This window comes from Ostrinia nubilalis, chromosome 3 (genome assembly GCF_963855985.1).
Source record: "Ostrinia nubilalis chromosome 3, ilOstNubi1.1, whole genome shotgun sequence".
Lineage (NCBI taxonomy): Eukaryota > Metazoa > Arthropoda > Insecta > Lepidoptera > Crambidae > Ostrinia > Ostrinia nubilalis.
The window spans coordinates 9350212-9368786 of NC_087090.1; the positions used below are offsets into that span (position 1 = coordinate 9350212).

An 18575-nucleotide genomic window follows, 5' to 3' on the forward strand; every position below is an offset into this window, starting at 1 on the left:
TTAGTATCCCGGCACTAACGGCGCGCGCGCACGGGATTCAGGCGCAGCGCGCTCGGGGCCATGGCGGTCTCCGTACTGTGGTGAGACATTTTAAACAAAGTTTTTTACGACTCACTAAACTGAATTCTATTTTGAAAACTTTACATTTTTCATCCGCTCCTATTTTAAAATGGTTTTAAATACAATAAAAGTGTAGACTACGAGTTACTCCAGTTTAATAAATATAATTAAAACGTAAATTATTTTATTCGTAGGTTAGTAGCTGCGCTGGCGCCGCTGGGAGTAATCACAGTAAGTAATTGAAATACTTTTATTATTTTGATTGACAACCTTACGGTTTTGAAAATCATTAAAAATACATTAGACAAAAACTTTCCTGAAATTAGGGAATGGCGCGGCGCGGGCGGCGGCGGCGCGCTCGCCGACTCGCCCGTCCGCTTGCATTCGTCTTTTTGCAATTTCTTCAAAAACGTGATCAGTATCCGCGTTTTGCAAAGCAGTAACAAAAACACTTTGTTAGGCCCGCTCTGATGACTTCACCCATTGATTTCTTTGCTTTATTTCCTTCTAATATCAACATCTTGATATTTAATTTACACAAGTACTTAACTCTATATTTTATATCAACTGTGACGACGACCGACAAAGTTTATCATCGTTCGGATGTAAATGTAGCGGTCATTGCACAAACGCAAATGTACTGTTTCAATACCACATAAAATACCTACCCCTAAAAAATATATTAATAGCGCTACAATATTATTATAGAAAGTAATTTTATTCGTTCTATTGCTTTTCATAATATAATTCAATAATAATCTAACAAAAAAATTTTCAAAATTAATAAAAATTGTGATCATGATAGGTATGGAAATGAAAAATCTAATTTATCGGCCATTCTCAGATGAGCTAGTTTTTGCGTGTCCGGGCTGTTAAATCGTTAAAAATGACAAATTAGAGACATGCAAGTATTTTTATATGTTACTTAACAACCCCATCCAGTTCTGCATTAAATCATAGGCCTCTATTTTAAGTATTTGTGACTTAATTAATTTCATGAACCTCAGTTCTCTAATTACCGTTACGCGTCCGCACACCGACTTAATGTTAAAACTTGGCTGTAATTTTTATGTCGTATAGATTTGGTTTACTCCATTCAACATTTTAAAGAGTACAAAAGATTGTCTTACGTATAGCAAAATATCTATTCAATAGAACCATTCTGTAAATAATTAGAATTAAAAAACTGCTTGTCCGAGCGAAAGTCCTAATTCCCGTGACGTTTTCTGTTTTTGGGCACACAAGCCTAAATAATAATATTTGATACATCATTTACGCGCGCGGCGCGAGCCCTTAGTTAGTTCTAAGAACTGTTAGCAAGTTGACGTCTATTGCGTTGGCGTACCGTCGATGAATTGCGTAAGAGTATAATTACCATATCTTTGGTTTTCAATTTTTCTATTTACCATGTCCTTATTTTTATACTTAATTTTTGAAGGTAGATCCACGTTGTTAATTTAAATAGATTCAGTACTTTGGCCTTCATACGTTGTAGTAAGACAGTATTTGCATACGCTAAAGATTTTGGAAATTTTGAAGAAAAACTATCGTTTTATAATTTCCATGTACTAATTACCGTATATTTATAATCACCGTTGTATGAAATTGTTACCTACAAATTGCACTCACGATTGAATAAGTATGATGATAAAATATGAAATATACCTAGACTTTCGCATAACAATTGTACGGACTTTTCTTCCAATCTGACAATCAAAATTTTTAAAAACTTTCGTTAGAGTAACTTCGAAATAGATTCGATTTCATGACGAATGTTCAGCTTCAGTTGCTGCATGGTTGTTGGATTTAAGAGTATATTTTAACCCCTAAGGTGTCCCCACAAAAAGAAGTTACCTGGAGTGAAATCTGAGCTTTCTGATGGCCAGGAAATGTCACCCCTGCATGAAACATGTCTCGTACCAGATATTTATTTTTACTATTGGTATAATTGATATTAACATCTTAAATCATTAATTAATTCTAATATAATACCATTAACTTCTATCTATAATACCTTTGCCCTAAGAAGATGAGATTTTCCAACAGTAACACTTACCTGGCGTGATCACATTAAGAACAAAAGAGAACAAATCAACAGACAATGGGACTTTTCAAGGCAAGAGTGTATAGGCACTTTGTACCATCCTAAACTGCATCCTACCTGCTTTGTTATGCATAGAAAAAACTTCGTGATATGCAATGGGTACTGGACAGAAGAAGCTTGGAGAACAAACTATACAACGTGTCCCAAAATTCAAGGATAAGCCGGCTCCGCAGGATGGACATAGTCATGACTACTTTAGGAAAAATAAAAAAATTATCTATCTCAATTATTTTTTAAGTTACACAATAAATTATGAAATTCGTCGAAAATTGACACCCCTTATGATATTTTACATTACCACAACTACAATTTTTTAAATACTTCTGTTTTTTTGTTTGTATTGGCAACTTAAGTAGTGCTGCTTTCCACTCCAATTCTTAAAACCCCCAGAATCCTTGCAGTTTTTACACAAAAGTTAATCAAAATATGATATTTCCTTAAAATTGTAAACGATTTTTACTTTCACTCCACTTTGACTCGTCGTTTTGTAAAAAAACAGTATGAACACTGCTGCGGCAAGTTTATTATAAAGTTGACGCAACTATCCAAGATTCCAAAATGGTATAATACTCTAAGAAAACTAGTCGCAAAAAAGATATGCGTACCATTTTTACAAGCACTTCGCTTGTTAGTAGTATGGGATAAATCTTGCAACTAAATTTAAAACCAGTTCTCCTCAACCAATTGAGCTGAAATTTGGTATACTTATGTAAGTACGATGACAATGCAATATTATGGTATCATTGAGCTGGATGGAGTCTGGAGGTGGCCATAGGAACTTCTAAATGAAACGGCGGAATTGCATCTAGTTTAGGTTCGTTAGATTTGTCTTTTCAAGCACTTTAGTGCTAGATGATGTCCAGGATCCTAATGATGAAGTCAAGAGGTGGCCAGGAGCTGGCCATAGGAACTCCTAAACGAAATAGTGGAAGCTTATCGAGTTTGGGTTCGTTGGATTTGTCTTCTCGGGCACTTGGGCCATAAGATGAATTTTTGTGTAAAAACTGCAAGGATTCTGAGGGTTTTAGGAATTGGAGAGGACAGCAGCACTACTTAAGTTGTTGATACAAACAAAAAAACAGAAGTATTTGAAAAATTGTGGTCGTGGTAATGTAAAATATCATAAGGGGTGTCAATTTTCGACGAATTTCATAATTTATTGTTTAACTTAAAAAATAATTGAGATAGATTTTTTTTCATATTTTTCCTATAAAAGTAGTCATGACTATGTCCATCCTGCGGCGCCGGCTTATCCTTGAATTTTGGGACACGTTGTATACAAATGGATCCTAAAATCCATGTAGACATGGCATCGACTTAGCCTCGCAAATGTAGAAATACTTTAACGTTTTCAAAATAAAGTTTTAAAAATCTTGAGCTGTGCACCTTGGTTTACAAAGTCCACTGAAGTGATACCAAACGTCAAATAGGGTGTGGAAAATCCTGTAAAGCTTACAACCAAAGACTAGACCTTCATGCAATCTATTTGCTGCATCCCTTCTAAATTCTAAGAATTCTGCATTTAGGCTCAGGAGAAAGCGAATAGCATCAATCTGAAAACTTATTGTAAAAGAATCGAGGTGACAAATTAAATCATGGGATATGCTGAGCTGGAACTGTCATTATTACAAATTCAATTTAATCTGATAATGGGTGATGGCTGATCGCAGATAGATTAAAAAGAGGAAAAATCACTTAAATCATTAATTAATTTTTCGATATCGATGGCTCCTACGTATACTGGCGTAAGTGAAAAAAGTAAATTTTACAGGAGAGCCATTTTAGTGGCCAGAACCATATTTTTGGGTCATATCTTCTGACCTACTAAAACGAATTTAATGAAATTTCACATTTAGCCTTAACATGTAATGCTTTTGCTACTGCTGTTATCAATTTTTATATTTTTCTTATATATTTTGAGATTTTACGCATTGCCCTTTTACGTCGTCACATTTCTATAATTTCATGTATATTGTTCAACGTAAAGAGACTTAAATGACAACGTAAATATAATATTTTAAGCGATTACTCTCTTTGTTTATGCATGTAATTATTTTAATTGTTATCATGTGCTATATTAATAATAAATCAGTTAGAAAAAGTTGTTTAATGTATCGTAATAATGTTTTAACGCAAATACGCCCATATACTGTGCTCGAGATTTAGTTAGGTCTTTTAACATAATGTGTCATATTTTTAAAAATTATAAATAACTTGAAAAAATCGAACTGCCTAAGGCGGGAATTGAACCCACGATGCCTTAGGCAGTTCAATTTTTTCAAGTTATTTATAATTTTCAAATTAGTTTGAGATGCGACTCTTATCGCTAAAAATTAAATAACTATATAATGTGTCATAATTTATAAATAAAACAATTTGCTAAATATTTTCATGGCTTTATTTAAGATTTGGATTATAAAAAATATATATTTATGTAAGCAACTACTCCTATAGATTGACGAATCGTATGATTGGGCTTTATACGTGGCGTAGTTTTGCACATACGCCTATTTGCCTAAAATTTTATTTTGTATCTAATGGAAAAAAAATTTTTTTTTCTTACTTACGTTATAGATTAGAGCAAAATGAAATCATTGCTTAAATAATTGGAAAAAGGCGTAAGCGGCAGTTTCGCCTTTATACGTAGGAGCCATCGATATATGCATATCCGAAAAATCAAATTTGTGAGATCTCCTGATCCATTATCTGTACGTTAAATAGTTTGTACCACATTGAAATCAAATAAATGATGATTAAGATTCTGATGAAATGTGACACGTAGCCCCTTCTGGCCGAAACTAAGTGTTCCTGTTATAGCCTCGATTATTGCAGTATACTGAAAATATCTTGATACAATAAATAATAGAAATGAGTGTTTTCCTTTTTTCAAAGGGTTATTAAGTGTACCTATAGCGTTTTTTATGACGCTATATATTTATATACAAATTTATCAATGCAAGATATTGTTTTCTTGCTATTTTACATATTTTTTCTAATTACCGTTAGATTAAGTATTAGCCTTATCTAATTACCGTGACCATAAAATTTTTGGGTCTCATTTACGCGAAAACCGCTTGGAATAATTTGACGCCTTAACGATTGTTAAATTCGTACTTTTCATGTGTTTCATATTTAAATGCGTTTAAGTCAATTAAGCCAAATTTCAAAAATGATATGGTAATTAGGCTGAGAACGCCTAATCGTGAGAATGACCGTTATAAATCAACTGTCCTCTCCTTGGGTTATCTAGAGATCCTGTCGCTAGGCTTGCAATAAGACCGCCTTTTTTGCCGTTTTAGTTTTATATTTCTTTAATTGGTCGGTTTTGAGTGGTGTGCAATAAAAAGGATATCGTCTTATAAAACAATGGGTTATCTTAATATATCTCACGCATATTTTATTTTATTTTTATATTATGTAAAAAAAATAATTTTATAACATTTGAACATAGAGCAGCTTCTTGTAATTTTTTACAAACTTATTATTTGGAATGCAATACCTACCGGCGGAATTTCGTGATCCTCCTAGCCAGAGTCAAGATGAAACTTATTTGTAGCGTTTGTTCCTTCAAGTTCTAATGAACATCATAAATAATATGTATTATGGAACGTAACATAATTTCAGAATTCACACAAATTCCATTTTTCAAAATAGTGGCGTTAATGAAACAAAAAAGTATCCAAATTGTACTAAAATAATCCAGCAGATTAGAGCTAGCCAGAGTTTGAATTTTTAATTTAAGTAAGTACCAGCAGATAATTATTTTACCCAAATTTTATTATACATTCGACACCATTCTACTTTACAAAGGTATTTGCTTCTGAATTTCGATTTTATCATTTTGAAATCATCAAAATAGATGTAAGATTCTAGGTAGGCACTTAATTGGTTTCCGTACAATCTTTCCAATGAGTTCGCAAAAGCTCACTTGATAAAATGTTAGCAAAAACAGTGAACAATCACAATTCAATGGTGATATCAAGTAGTTTTCAATATGTAATTCAATAAATTCCGTTGGACAAGGCAGACTTTCAGACGCAACACAAAAAAAATAAGTAGGTACTATGTGTAAATACTAATCAAAATAAAAAAAAAAACATAATTGCGTCATTCATTTATTAGGCCACAGAATAAGTAGTCACTTACTTCGTAGAATGACTTCACTACGATGTTTACACACGAGTCTAGAACCCACCTAGTTGTAAGGAATGATTAAAACTTTCGGAGTCGGTGCCAGCCTAAGAAACTGAAACTTATTTCGCATCGACTGAAAATTAAAAATCGCAAAATACCTGGCTTCATTATTATGATTGTATGTTCAATGTTCATACGGGTACTTCACACATTGTACCTAGGTATAAGTAATCAATCATCATGCATCTACCGTTTCAAAATCAATAGCGAATAATGTCTAATAATCGACACCACAGCTAATCCATACCTACATACGCTGTAAAAACTTACAAGTAATAAAATCGATTGCGATTAAAAATTACAAATTAACAACAAGAAACGTTGTTAATTAATGAAAATGTTTTTAATCTCATACTTTTTTTTTTACTACAATGATAAGCTATGTTTTGAGAAACACAAGTTTTCAGTTTATATCTCGTATTATAATGAAAAATGACGATTTATTCAGTAGGTAGGTCCATACAGTTTCATAGATAACATTGCCTCACAATTATCTCTTGTCGGACAAAATTATTGAACAAACAACAAGTATTAAATGGGGTCAAGTTTTATATTTGATTAGGGATAAGTTTTTTGGTACTTGCCCAATTACGTATACACCTTCAATACCTAGTTGGTTGATTATTTTCTTTTAAAAACAATGAAACAAATAGTGGTGCAATAGTTATGAAAATATTAAATACCTAATCGTTATGATTAAACGGGGTATTGGTTTAGTTTTTTAATAGCCTTTCAGAAGTTTCAATGAAATGTAGATATTTTAATCGACTTGGAAAAAAGTAAGAGGTTTTCAATTCGTCTCAATACAACTTACTTTACTTACCTTTATTTTTCACTAGCTTTCCGCCCGCGGCTTCGCCCGCGTGAAATTTTGTCTGTCACAGAAAAACTTTATCGCGCGCCAAATTTCATCAAAATCAGACAGATTTACTTTCATAATATTAGTAGGGATTTAGTATTCCCGAAGATTCCTGTATGAAGTCGCCTGAAACGTTTTGGTAAATTGGTAATATTTAGGTAGGTACTTACACTAGTGAATGTTGTGAATAATAGGGAATATGCAAGGTTTTTTTTATAGTTGTTACGGTTAATGTGATAAATTGAAAATTATGAATAATCGCCGGTTATTATGAATAATTACCGACAGGCTTGGTAAAAGTGATAAATTAATCACATTTATCAGTGATTATTTCATAATGTAACCTTAATACTAACAAATACCATAAAAGAAAACACCGGCTCGTGTACAGCGCTCATGTACAGCCTCACATTTTGAACGTTTTGATATCATAATATTAATATTATTTGGCAAAATGAGTTTGGAATGTTTTTTGCATAACATTACTTTGCCATAATGCCTATAACACATTGTTTTGATTTAAAGTGAAAAATAGGTTAAGGTGCGGCGGGGGTGGCCCTTGGGCCACCCCTAAGCCGCCTATTTAGTTTTATACACACATAAATGATCTTATATTAATCACATTTACCAACTCATGCGGTAATTATTCATAATAACCGGTGATTATTCATAATTTTCACATTTATCACTTTGACCGTAACATAGTTATTAAATTTTTAGCGTTAAGAGTCGCATCTCAAACTAATTTGAAAATTATAAATAACTTGAAAAAATCGAACTGCCTAAAGGCGGGAATTGAACCCACGACAAGGTTTTTTTTGTCTCACATTTCAGTAGCCTTAGCATTATCAAATCAATCAGTGCTTTTCTTCAACAAAAATTTTAACCAAGATATGACATTAGAGATCTCATGACGTCATTGGTCATGTTAGAACGAAACGAAACATTCGAAAATTCAATATTTCCAGGCTTTCCAGCTTCCATACTACATGATGTACTTATGCCGGAAAAACAATATTAAAAGTGTATTTTTTTATCTATACTAGTCTATATCTAAACTATTTATACTTCTATACTAATCTATATCCATACTAATATTATAAATGCGAACGTAACTCTGTCTGTCTTCCTTTCACGCCTAAACCACTGAACCGATTTTGAATAAATTTTGCATAGAAATAGTTTGAGTCCCGGGAAAGGACATAGGACCGTTTTTATCTCGGTTTTATATTTTTTTTTTTTTTTTTTTTTTTTTTAGTTTCTTTGTGACAGACAAAATTTCACGCAGGAGAAGCCGCGGGCGAAAAGCTAGTTAAATAATAAAGTCATAAATTGCATTCTTATTAAAATTATTTACGGAAAACATTAGGCTTTACTTGCTATATTATTATCAAGAGATGCGTGCCATGAATGTGATAGAACTAAATGTATGGAAGATGGAAACATTGAATTTTTACTATTAATTTGTAACCTATTTTTGGTACCGTTTCATAGAGCTATAGAGGACTTTTAAGGACATAGGACACTTTAAGGATCAGTAACCAGTTTTTGGATATCTTGTATAGTTTAGATATAATCGAGTGAGATCACTTATCGTTTCCACCCTGTATTCCTACTTGAATAACTATAAAAAACATCTCTTTCAAACGTCTTTAAGCACATTGTAAACAAAAACTATTTTTTTATTTATTTTACAGCAAGATGATGGATATGCGGAATGGAATAACGTCGATTCTCAATGGCCGCCTAGAGAATGGAACCCTCCGCCACCGCCCGCCGAAGTTCCACGCTCATACAACACGTACGGCTTGTCGCAGCGGCCCGACGTGCCGCCTGCGCCCTCGCGACCACCGCCAAGTCCGGGGCTGAACTTCGCCGTCTACGACCCGGTCACCAGGCAACGCACCACAGCATTTGACCGCAACTGCACCGCACCTGGATGTTGCGTTCCGAAATGTTTCGCTGAAAAGGGTTATCGAGTAAGTAAACAATTCAGCATTCCTAAACCTGTTATTCTATTTTATATCTCCTGTAATGTAAACCTCAATTCTATTTTAGGGTTTCCCAGGTGTTCCAGGCCCGCAAGGTGAGAGAGGCATGCCCGGTCATGAAGGAATAGAGGGACCACAAGGACCTAAAGGTGAAAAGGGGCAAATTGGGCCACAAGGTCCACGAGGTCCGAAAGGAGAACGAGGAAAACCTGGTGCTCAAGGTTTTGTTGGTCCGGTTGGGAAACAAGGTGTTCAAGGAGAGTCTGGTTTGCCTGGTATTCCTGGTAGAGATGGCTGTAACGGTACTGATGTAAGTAATTAGCTTAAGGTTGAACGTACTAAATTAATTTACTTAATTCATAAAAATCAAGTCTTCGTACGATTTACTTGTAAAGTCTAAGTACCTATTTAGTTGAATTAAATGTTATACATAATATGAGGAACATTGGAATTAACAGTTTAATCTTCTGGTTATTAAGTTACTAACATATTTAACTATTCCATCAAGGGAGAGCCTGGTGCACCTGGTCCCAAAGGATCACAAGGGCCTCGCGGTTTTAATGGACCAAAAGGTGAAAAAGGTGGTAAAGGTGAACCAGGTTATACAGGACGGTATCCTAAAGGACAGAAAGGTGAACCCGGAGCTGATGGAATGCAGGGCAGACAGGGAGCAGTTGGTCCTTCTGGGCCTCCTGGATTGCAAGGGCCGAAAGGAAACACAGGACCTGTGGTAAGGCAGCCCTTCAATATGTTTTAAAATCTATTCAGTTCCTTAATTCTACATTACCTCAATTTATTTAATTTAAGGGTCCGGCTGGCTTTAAAGGTGACAAAGGAGCTAAAGGATCTAAAGGTTTATCAATAAAGGGAGATAAAGGAGACCGGGGAGATCGAGGTGACAGAGGGGCTTCATGTCCTGATATCACATTGCCTGTTGCGACGGATTCTAAAGGTGTCATACGAGGAAGTCCGGGAGATATGGGTGAAAAGGGTTCTAAAGGAGAGCCAGGCATTATGGGTGAAAAGGGTGACACAGGAGCAATGGGTGAAATGGGTATACCAGGTCTAGTAGGCATGAAAGGAGAAAAAGGCATAAGAGGAAATCCTGGAGAACGTGTAAGTAATTTAGTGTTATACACACTTTATACTGAACATACCTGTTTGGTGTATGTATAAGCGCGATTTGTCAATGTAATTATACGTGTATTTTAAGGTCAGTACATTTGTGTACATAATAACAAACGACAAACGAGATAATTTTAAGTAAATTAAAATCCTCGTATGAAATAATGGATGAGGCTACTCACTAGAGTACAAACAATATAATATACTTTCAGGGTCGTGATGGTATGTATGGAGCTCCTGGCCCAATGGGACAGAAAGGAGATCGTGGCTCTGAAGGGTTGCCTGGACTTCCTGGTCGTCCAGGTAGTAAAGGAGAACCTGGTAGAGATGGACAAACGGGACCGAGAGGATTGAAAGGTATACCTGGTCCAGCTGGAGGTCGCAGTGGATCTCGCGGCCCACCAGGTCCCATGGGACCTAGAGGCTATCCTGGCCCTGGTGGACCTAAGGGCACTGATGGTAGGCCTGGAGATATGGGAGAAGCTGGGCCAATGGGTGCACCAGGAGGTCAAGGAGAACCAGGTTCGCCCGGTATTGAAGGTCCAGCTGGCCACAAAGGAGAAAAAGGAGAACCTGGTCTAGATGGTCTAATGGGTGACATAGGTCCTCGAGGATACGACGGTCCAGTTGGACCTCAAGGCCCAAGAGGGCCGAAAGGCGATGATGGTTACTCAATTCCTGTAAGTTAGATTTGATACATTACTATGTATTTGAAAGATATGATTCATAAACAATAATTTATGCTTATTTTATATTTTTTCATGCAGGGTCAAAAAGGAGATGGCGGTATACCTGGTCTGCACGGTGAAAAGGGGCAAAAAGGAGAAAGAGGACACACTGGAGCGAGAGGAATACCTGGAAATTCCACACTAGGAATACCCGGGCCTCCGGGTGAGATGGGTGCCCCTGGTGAAAGGGGTGAGAAAGGTAGCCCAGGTTTAGATGGTTTACCTGGAAACCCAGGACAAAAGGGAGACATAGGTGGACGTTGTAATGAGTGCTGGCCAGGCGGCCCTGGCGCCAAAGGAGATCGTGGAAATAATGGTTTCCCAGGTGCACCTGGAGAAAGAGGGCCTACTGGCCCCAATGGTACACCGGGTGAAAGAGGAGCAGACGGACTTAACGGTTTCCCGGGAACACCTGGAGCACCGGTTAGTATACATAAAATCAGTCAATCAAAAATAATATATGATTTCTAATTTATTTATAAACATTAATTACAATAAATGAAAATATTTCCTTCAGGGTGAACGTGGTGATGATGGACCTATTGGACCACCGGGAGAACCGGGTAGAGATGCTACTATACCACTAGATTTAACAAGAGGGCCCAAAGGTGAAAAGGGATCGCAAGGACCTATAGGTTTGACAGGTCCTAAAGGTGACAGGGGTCCACAGGGTCTCAAAGGTGATATTGGACCTATCGGTATGCCTGGAACTAAAGGTGATCAAGGAGACTCGGGACCACCTGGAGCCGACGGCATCCCCGGTAGCGATGGGTTCCCAGGTTTACCAGGAATCAAGGGAACTAGTGTCAAGGGAGAAAAAGGAACACCTGGTGACCGGGGGTACAAAGGAGATAAAGGATTCCCAGGACGTCCGGGAACCAGAGGCGAACCAGGTCACTGTGCAGCTAATTTGGAAGAACTTACTAGAGGAGACCCAGGTCCAAGAGGAGATCCGGGTGCACAAGGACCACCAGGTAATATTGTGAAGTTTGGTTTGATCAAGTTTGAGTATGCTAGAAACAGCTTAATATGAAGTGATGCTAATTTCTACCTAAAGTACCTATCCTATAGTATACATAAAGAAAAAATAATAAAGTTTAATATTGTAGGATTGATTTTTAATTATGAAAACACGTAGGTACCTACTAATTTGATAAAAGTAGGTAGGAATTTTTGCGAGTAGTGTAGTGTATTATCCGTAAGTCTAGATATCAGCACATCACTACATTATTTATTATAACTTCGCAATTTTGTATACCAATTTTATTATTGTGTGGTTATTACAAGAATGCGTAATAAATGCAGAGAACTGCCCCTGAGTCAATAATGTACCTACTAAAGTTATTTCGACCGGCAGACAGTGGTGACTGAGTTTGTCGCGGTGCTTCTTCTCGGCACTTGCCAAACGTTGGTCTCAAAGCGCTGGTTGGGCAAAAAGAGATTGATACATGTAACAAAAGCTCTATAAGAACAAAATTTTTAAGTTTTTTTAAATACCTAGACTTTTATTTTAATTTTAATAGGCCACTGTTTAATAGTCCGTGCAAATTTCTATCCTATTGTTAGTAGATTTTCTGAAACCAAAGTTATGTTATGTTATTATTACTATTTTAACTAGATTTATAATATAAACTATACAGGGTGTTAGGTAAATGGGTATATGAGCCGACACTAGCCCATGTTAACATGGTCATATAAATGGTATGGTGAAGTCAGAAATTTGATATAATCATTTTGTTTTTTAAATTTTCATACAAAATAAAATTTATAAAATCCGATTTGTATGAAAATTAAAATAATTAAAATGAAGATATCAATTTTCTGACTTCACCATACCATTTATATGACCATGTTAACATAGGCTAGTGTCGGCTCATATACCCATTTACCTAACACCCTGTATTTAACACATTAAAAGCCTAACTAGTTTTAACACGTCCGTCCTATCAGACCGATGTCAATATACATACCTACTATTACCTACAAAGGTAATTGTTTGAATTGGCGGCTGCGATACAAGCTTTCTAGCTTAGTGCAGAGACTGCCAGAATAATTGTACCTGTGACATCTTTTAGAAATAAATACTTTTTACTTTTTTTTTAATAAAGGAATATTGACTAAAAAGTAATAACGCACACTTATAAAAAGTAATTTAGAGATATTCGAAGTCCTGTTCCTTTCAACTCTATAGTACATAATATAAGAGATAACAACATGAGTTTTTAATTGTATATTTTTTTAAACGGTTATTTTTATATCTATTTTAGGTGAACCTGGCGAAAAAGGAGATAAGGGTGGAGATGGACGTCCTGGTGAAAAGGGAGAAATTGGTCTTCCAGGTAGAACCGGGCCTGTCGGCCCTCGTGGTCTTCCAGGACCGAGAGGAGAGAAAGGAGATATGGGTCCGATAGGTTTTCCTGGGGCTCCAGGTCTTACTGGCGCTAGGGGCTTCCCAGGAGTACCAGGAACTAAAGGAGATAAGGGTGAAATAGGTCCTTCGATGCCTGGACCTCAAGGCCCTCCTGGATTATCTGGTCTTAAAGGAGAACAAGGCCCAAGAGGATTCCCTGGTACACCTGGTGATGACGGTCCGCCTGGACCCATTGGATTGATTGGAGAGAAAGGTGATAGAGGTTTTACGGGTCGTGTTGGTCAGCCGGGGCCTTTTGGACAAAAGGGAGAACCGGGACCGGCAGGACCACCTGGCTTACCTGGAACACCAGGATTTCCCGGAAAGGATGGCGCTAAAGGTCAACCAGGTTATCCTGGACTTCAAGGAAAACCGGGTGTCATTGGGTTGCCTGGTCTAAAAGGAGAACCGGGAATATTAGGCCGCGAGGGGCCTAAAGGATTACCGGGCATGCGTGGCAGACCAGGAATACGTGGAACACCAGGCGTTGCCGGAATACCAGGGGAAAAGGGAGATAAAGGTGACATTGGATTACAAGGACTGCCAGGCCAAGCAGGACTTGATGGACCGCCTGGTCCTATAGGTGCGCCAGGACTTAAGGGAGATCAAGGATACCCAGGACCACCAGGCTCAACAGGGAGAACAGGTTTAACCGGAGAAAAAGGAGATAGAGGTTTCCAAGGACTCGCAGGTCTTAAGGGTGAACCTGGATTAGCATCTGATAAAGGAGAGAAAGGTGAACCAGGTATACCAGGCAGAAGTGGACTAGATGGTTTACCAGGAGAAAGAGGTGATAAAGGAGAACGTGGTGATACTGGTTTACCTGGATTCGGGCTGCCAGGCCCTGTCGGGCAAAAAGGTGACAGTGGCAGGCCAGGTAGAGATGGTTATCCAGGACCAGCTGGTCCTAAAGGAGATGCAGGTCTTTCGGGACTTCCCGGCTTGAAAGGAGACAGGGGGCTCCCTGGTATTAATGGACAACCTGGATCACCAGGAATGGATGGTTTGCCAGGAGAGAAAGGAGATGTTGGCTTAGATGGCTACACAGGCGAAAAGGGTGACAAAGGTGATTCTGGAACACCCGGTCAAGATGGATTCGATGGCCTTAAAGGAGATCGTGGTCCACAAGGACCCCCCGGATTAACAGGGCCGATTGGTTATCCTGGTCCAAAGGGTGATATAGGTCCCCCTGGTCCGTCGCTAAATGTCAAAGGAGAAAAGGGTGACATTGGTTATCAAGGAATACCAGGTGCCAAAGGTGCCAAAGGAGAAAGAGGATTAATGGGAGAGCGTGGCATGGAAGGTCAAAAAGGAGAACGTGGATTTACAGGCCAGAAAGGTGAAAGGGGATTAAATGGTTATCCAGGAGAAAAAGGTACGCTATATCTATTTGATATAATACTGCTTCTTTTCAGCACTAGCACATTTGCTATCTCGAAGTTAAAGTAATACTGGGACGTGTAAAAGAGCTTTTTATAAGTCTTTTGTCCAGTGTCTAAGTATCTCAGATGGAAGAGCAATCTCCCGGCAAGTGAAAGGCCGTGGGTTCGATTCCCGCCTTAGGCAGTTCGATTTTTTCAAGTTGTTTATAATTTTTATAATGAATTTAACATTTAATTCATTTAAAAAACCCATTAAACAATAATTATGGTTATCGAACTAGATACTTCAATTTTTTTAAATGAGTCACTTTCATTCTCATGCTGCGATAAATATTTTGTAAATTATTTACCCCAGTAAAAACCATTTAGTTAGCTAATAAATACTTTATCACTTTCGTCAATTTATTGATGTCACCAAAATAAATAGCTACGATAGATACTATGTTGTTTATATATAAATATAATAATATGCTGCCTCTTATTTCAGGAGACAGAGGCCCCGCTGGACCCGAAGGTATGCCTGGATTGACAATAGTTGGTGAAAAGGGATTACCTGGTCTTAACGGTAAACACGGGCGTCCGGGTGCACCTGGTATCCCTGGAGAAAAGGGAGACCAAGGCTTCCCTGGACTGCCAGGACCAACTGGTGTAGCTGGTTTGAATGGACGACCTGGACCACAAGGTGAAAAGGGTGACCAAGGGCGAGAAGGCTTAGCAGGACCTCCAGGATTCGATGGACAGCCAGGTTATCCTGGGCCTAAGGGTATAATGGGTGTTAAAGGAGATAAGGGAGAACGGGGTCTTACAGGATATGGTTTGCCAGGTGAAAAGGGTGATCAAGGTCTACAAGGTTTACCAGGTGCTCAGGGTCAAAAAGGTGATAAGGGTGATCGTGGTTTAGATGGTCTTCATGGACAGCCAGGACCAATTGGCGTGCCCGGCGAAAAGGGTAATCAGGGATATCCAGGTCCTAGCGGTTTTACAGGACAACAGGGTAATAAGGGTCAAAAAGGAGAACCTGCTTCTATAGTTTTTGGCCCGAAAGGAGAACCTGGACCACGTGGTCCACCTGGGCTGAACGGATTGCCTGGACGAGATGGGTCTCCGGGCGGACCCGGTTTAGATGGAATACCTGGAGAAAAGGGTGATCGCGGATATCCCGGTCCTATGGGACCAGCAGGCCCGCCTGGACCTCAAGGTCTCCAAGGGCTGATGGGCGAGCGAGGTGAGATCGGACTATCAGGAAAACAAGGTTACCCCGGAGCACCTGGAGCTCCATGCCAAACGCAAGATTACTTAACTGGTACTTTATTGGTAAAGCACAGCCAAAGCGCAGAAATACCAGAGTGTGATCAAGGGCATGTTAAATTATGGGATGGATATTCTTTACTCTACATTGATGGTAATGAGAAAGCGCATAATCAAGATTTGGGCTATGCGGGTTCTTGCGTGAGAAAGTTCAGCACCATGCCGTTCCTATTCTGTGACTTAAACGATGTATGTAATTATGCCAGCCGAAACGATCGAAGCTATTGGTTGTCTACTGGTGAAGCGATTCCCATGATGCCTGTGGAAGGAAATGAAATCGCGAAATATATATCCAGATGTTCAGTCTGTGAGGTGCCCGCTAACGTCATTGCTATACACAGTCAAACCTTAGACATTCCGGCGTGCCCCGGAGGATGGAGTGAACTATGGATTGGATACAGTTTTGTCATGGTAATTGTCAATTTTTTTTTAGTATTTCTTTAATGATTCCAAAGTCAAATAGTTGTACTAACAAATGTTTTATGTTTTTAGCATACTGGCGCCGGTGGGCAAGGCGGTGGCCAAGCTCTGGCTAGCCCTGGCTCGTGTCTGCAGGACTTCCGTGCGACGCCGTTCATCGAGTGCAACGGCGAAGGCGGAACTTGCCAACACTTTGCAAACAAGCTCAGTTTCTGGCTGACAACTATAGAGGACAATCAACAATTTGCTAGCCCCAGACGGTCTACACTTAAATCTGGAAGATTACTTGAGCTTGTCTCCCGATGCACTGTATGCATCAAAAACACTTAACATAATCGTTGCCAGCTTGTAAAAATTTATATTATAAAACATTTTTTAATTCAGACGCACAGGAAAAACTATTTCTAACGTAACTTTCAGATCCCACATCTAAAATAGTTCTCCATTTAAGTACATAGTATTTTTACTTATTTTTTATTAAAAAGACTAGCTCATCTCCGTTCTTAAAGGCCACGAAGCTACCTGCTAAAAATTGTGTCATATTAGTCCATTAAGTACACCAAAGCAATTATTCTAAGACAAAATTATAAGTTAAGGATATTTAATTAAATAATTACCTAATTAACTTACGTATTATAATAAATGATAATATCCCGCAAAATATAGCAAAATGATGAAGCATACACACAAGTAGAAAATGATTAATTATCGAAATTAAATTGTCCTTAAGTTAAGTAACTTCACTAGTCACAGTAAAATTCATATAAGAACTTACGTTACTATTACTAAGGTAATAAAAATAAATTGTATATATTAAACAAGTTGAAGTTTTGACTTAAGTTTAAGCGAGCAGTTTATACTGGTACATATAAAATTATATGAAAGTCCTATACGATCTAATAATTATGCTTCATTTTCTATCACATTACGTCAATTGGGTAGTGGTGAGGATATTGAATAAGCACTGCCATTGTAGATAAATAAATGTTATAGCTCAATCACATCTTGTTTTGATGTCGACATTTTATAAACATAGTTGCCGTTATCTATTGTATATGTTATCATATTATTATTTTAAAATTTGTACAATAACTTACTAGATGTGATTAAGCCATAATTGGAAAATACTTAAGTTGAATGAACTCTAATAAATAACTTCAAAAGTTTGAAAGTCTTTTATCATGTTACTATCTACTACTTAACTTACGCAAAACGAGGGCTCAGTGTGAGTTTACATCAAAGTAAACGTCCTCACTAGTGAGCGGGGAAAAAAATAACATTAAATGTATGACGGATTGTACAGCGCCCCTAGCGGAATCTTTCAAAAACTAACATTTTCATTTAATTATTTTTTTATCGTGCTCACTAGTGAGGACGTTTGATGTTAACTCACACTCAGCCTTCTGTATCCTACTTCTTGGTTTTACCATTAGCACTTCAATCAAAACTAGCTAGTTAATCTACTACTCCGCCTTGAAAGGATAATACACCTTTCATATTATTACTTTCATATTTGGAATTGAGTAAATTACCCATTATAAAATACTAATAAAAATTAAGCAACTTTATCGGCAGGTAAAGTGTTCTTTCGTAAAATTAAACATTATTTATTTATTTAAACTTTAATGCCACCTAATTTGTATACAGGGCAAAGTCGAATATAATGCTTTAAGGCATTCTCTGCCAGTTAACCTTTGGAAAAAGAATTCGTTTGGAGGTGCTTAATTATAAAGCCTCCTACGACCCAGTTTCGAAGATGGTACTTCCGAGGGTAATCCCAATGTCCTAATATTAGAACGGCATAATTAATTTAATAAAGTACTGAACGCCTAGACCAAAAATGTTTCGTATCTGGTTAACCGCAACTTAAACAGCTGTCATATTTTAGGGGTGTTATAACATTGATTTAAGCTTGTCAGACAAAAAGAAAAAACACCATTAACTTTTGTTCTTTATTTAGCACATTGGGCTGTCACAATGTTATAATCTACAGC

At 37.6% G+C, this 18575-nt stretch overlaps 1 protein-coding gene across 1 annotated transcript; it reads left to right on the forward strand.

Moving 5' to 3' along the window:
- Positions 1–17752, forward strand: LOC135087853 (collagen alpha-1(IV) chain). Its single transcript, XM_063982682.1, has 12 exons — positions 1–80; positions 255–291; positions 8915–9196; positions 9276–9518; positions 9717–9938; positions 10016–10324; positions 10546–11013; positions 11101–11484; positions 11579–12035; positions 13329–14846; positions 15341–16572; positions 16654–17752. The coding sequence occupies exons 1-12, from the start codon at positions 61–63 to the stop codon at positions 16909–16911; spliced, it is 5430 nt and encodes a 1809-aa protein (XP_063838752.1). The 5' UTR covers positions 1–60; the 3' UTR covers positions 16912–17752.
- The last annotated feature ends 823 nt before the right edge of the window (positions 17753–18575 follow it).

Excerpts from the sequence above, each read along its gene's own strand:
- LOC135087853 (XM_063982682.1), top strand. The coding sequence starts at position 61 with ATGGCGGTCTCCGTACTGTG. Across the intron at positions 292-8,914 it reads CGCCGCTGGGAGTAATCACA|CAAGATGATGGATATGCGGA; the intron begins GTAAGTAATTGA and ends TTTATTTTACAG. Across the intron at positions 14,847-15,340 it reads TGGTTATCCAGGAGAAAAAG|GAGACAGAGGCCCCGCTGGA; the intron begins GTACGCTATATC and ends CTCTTATTTCAG.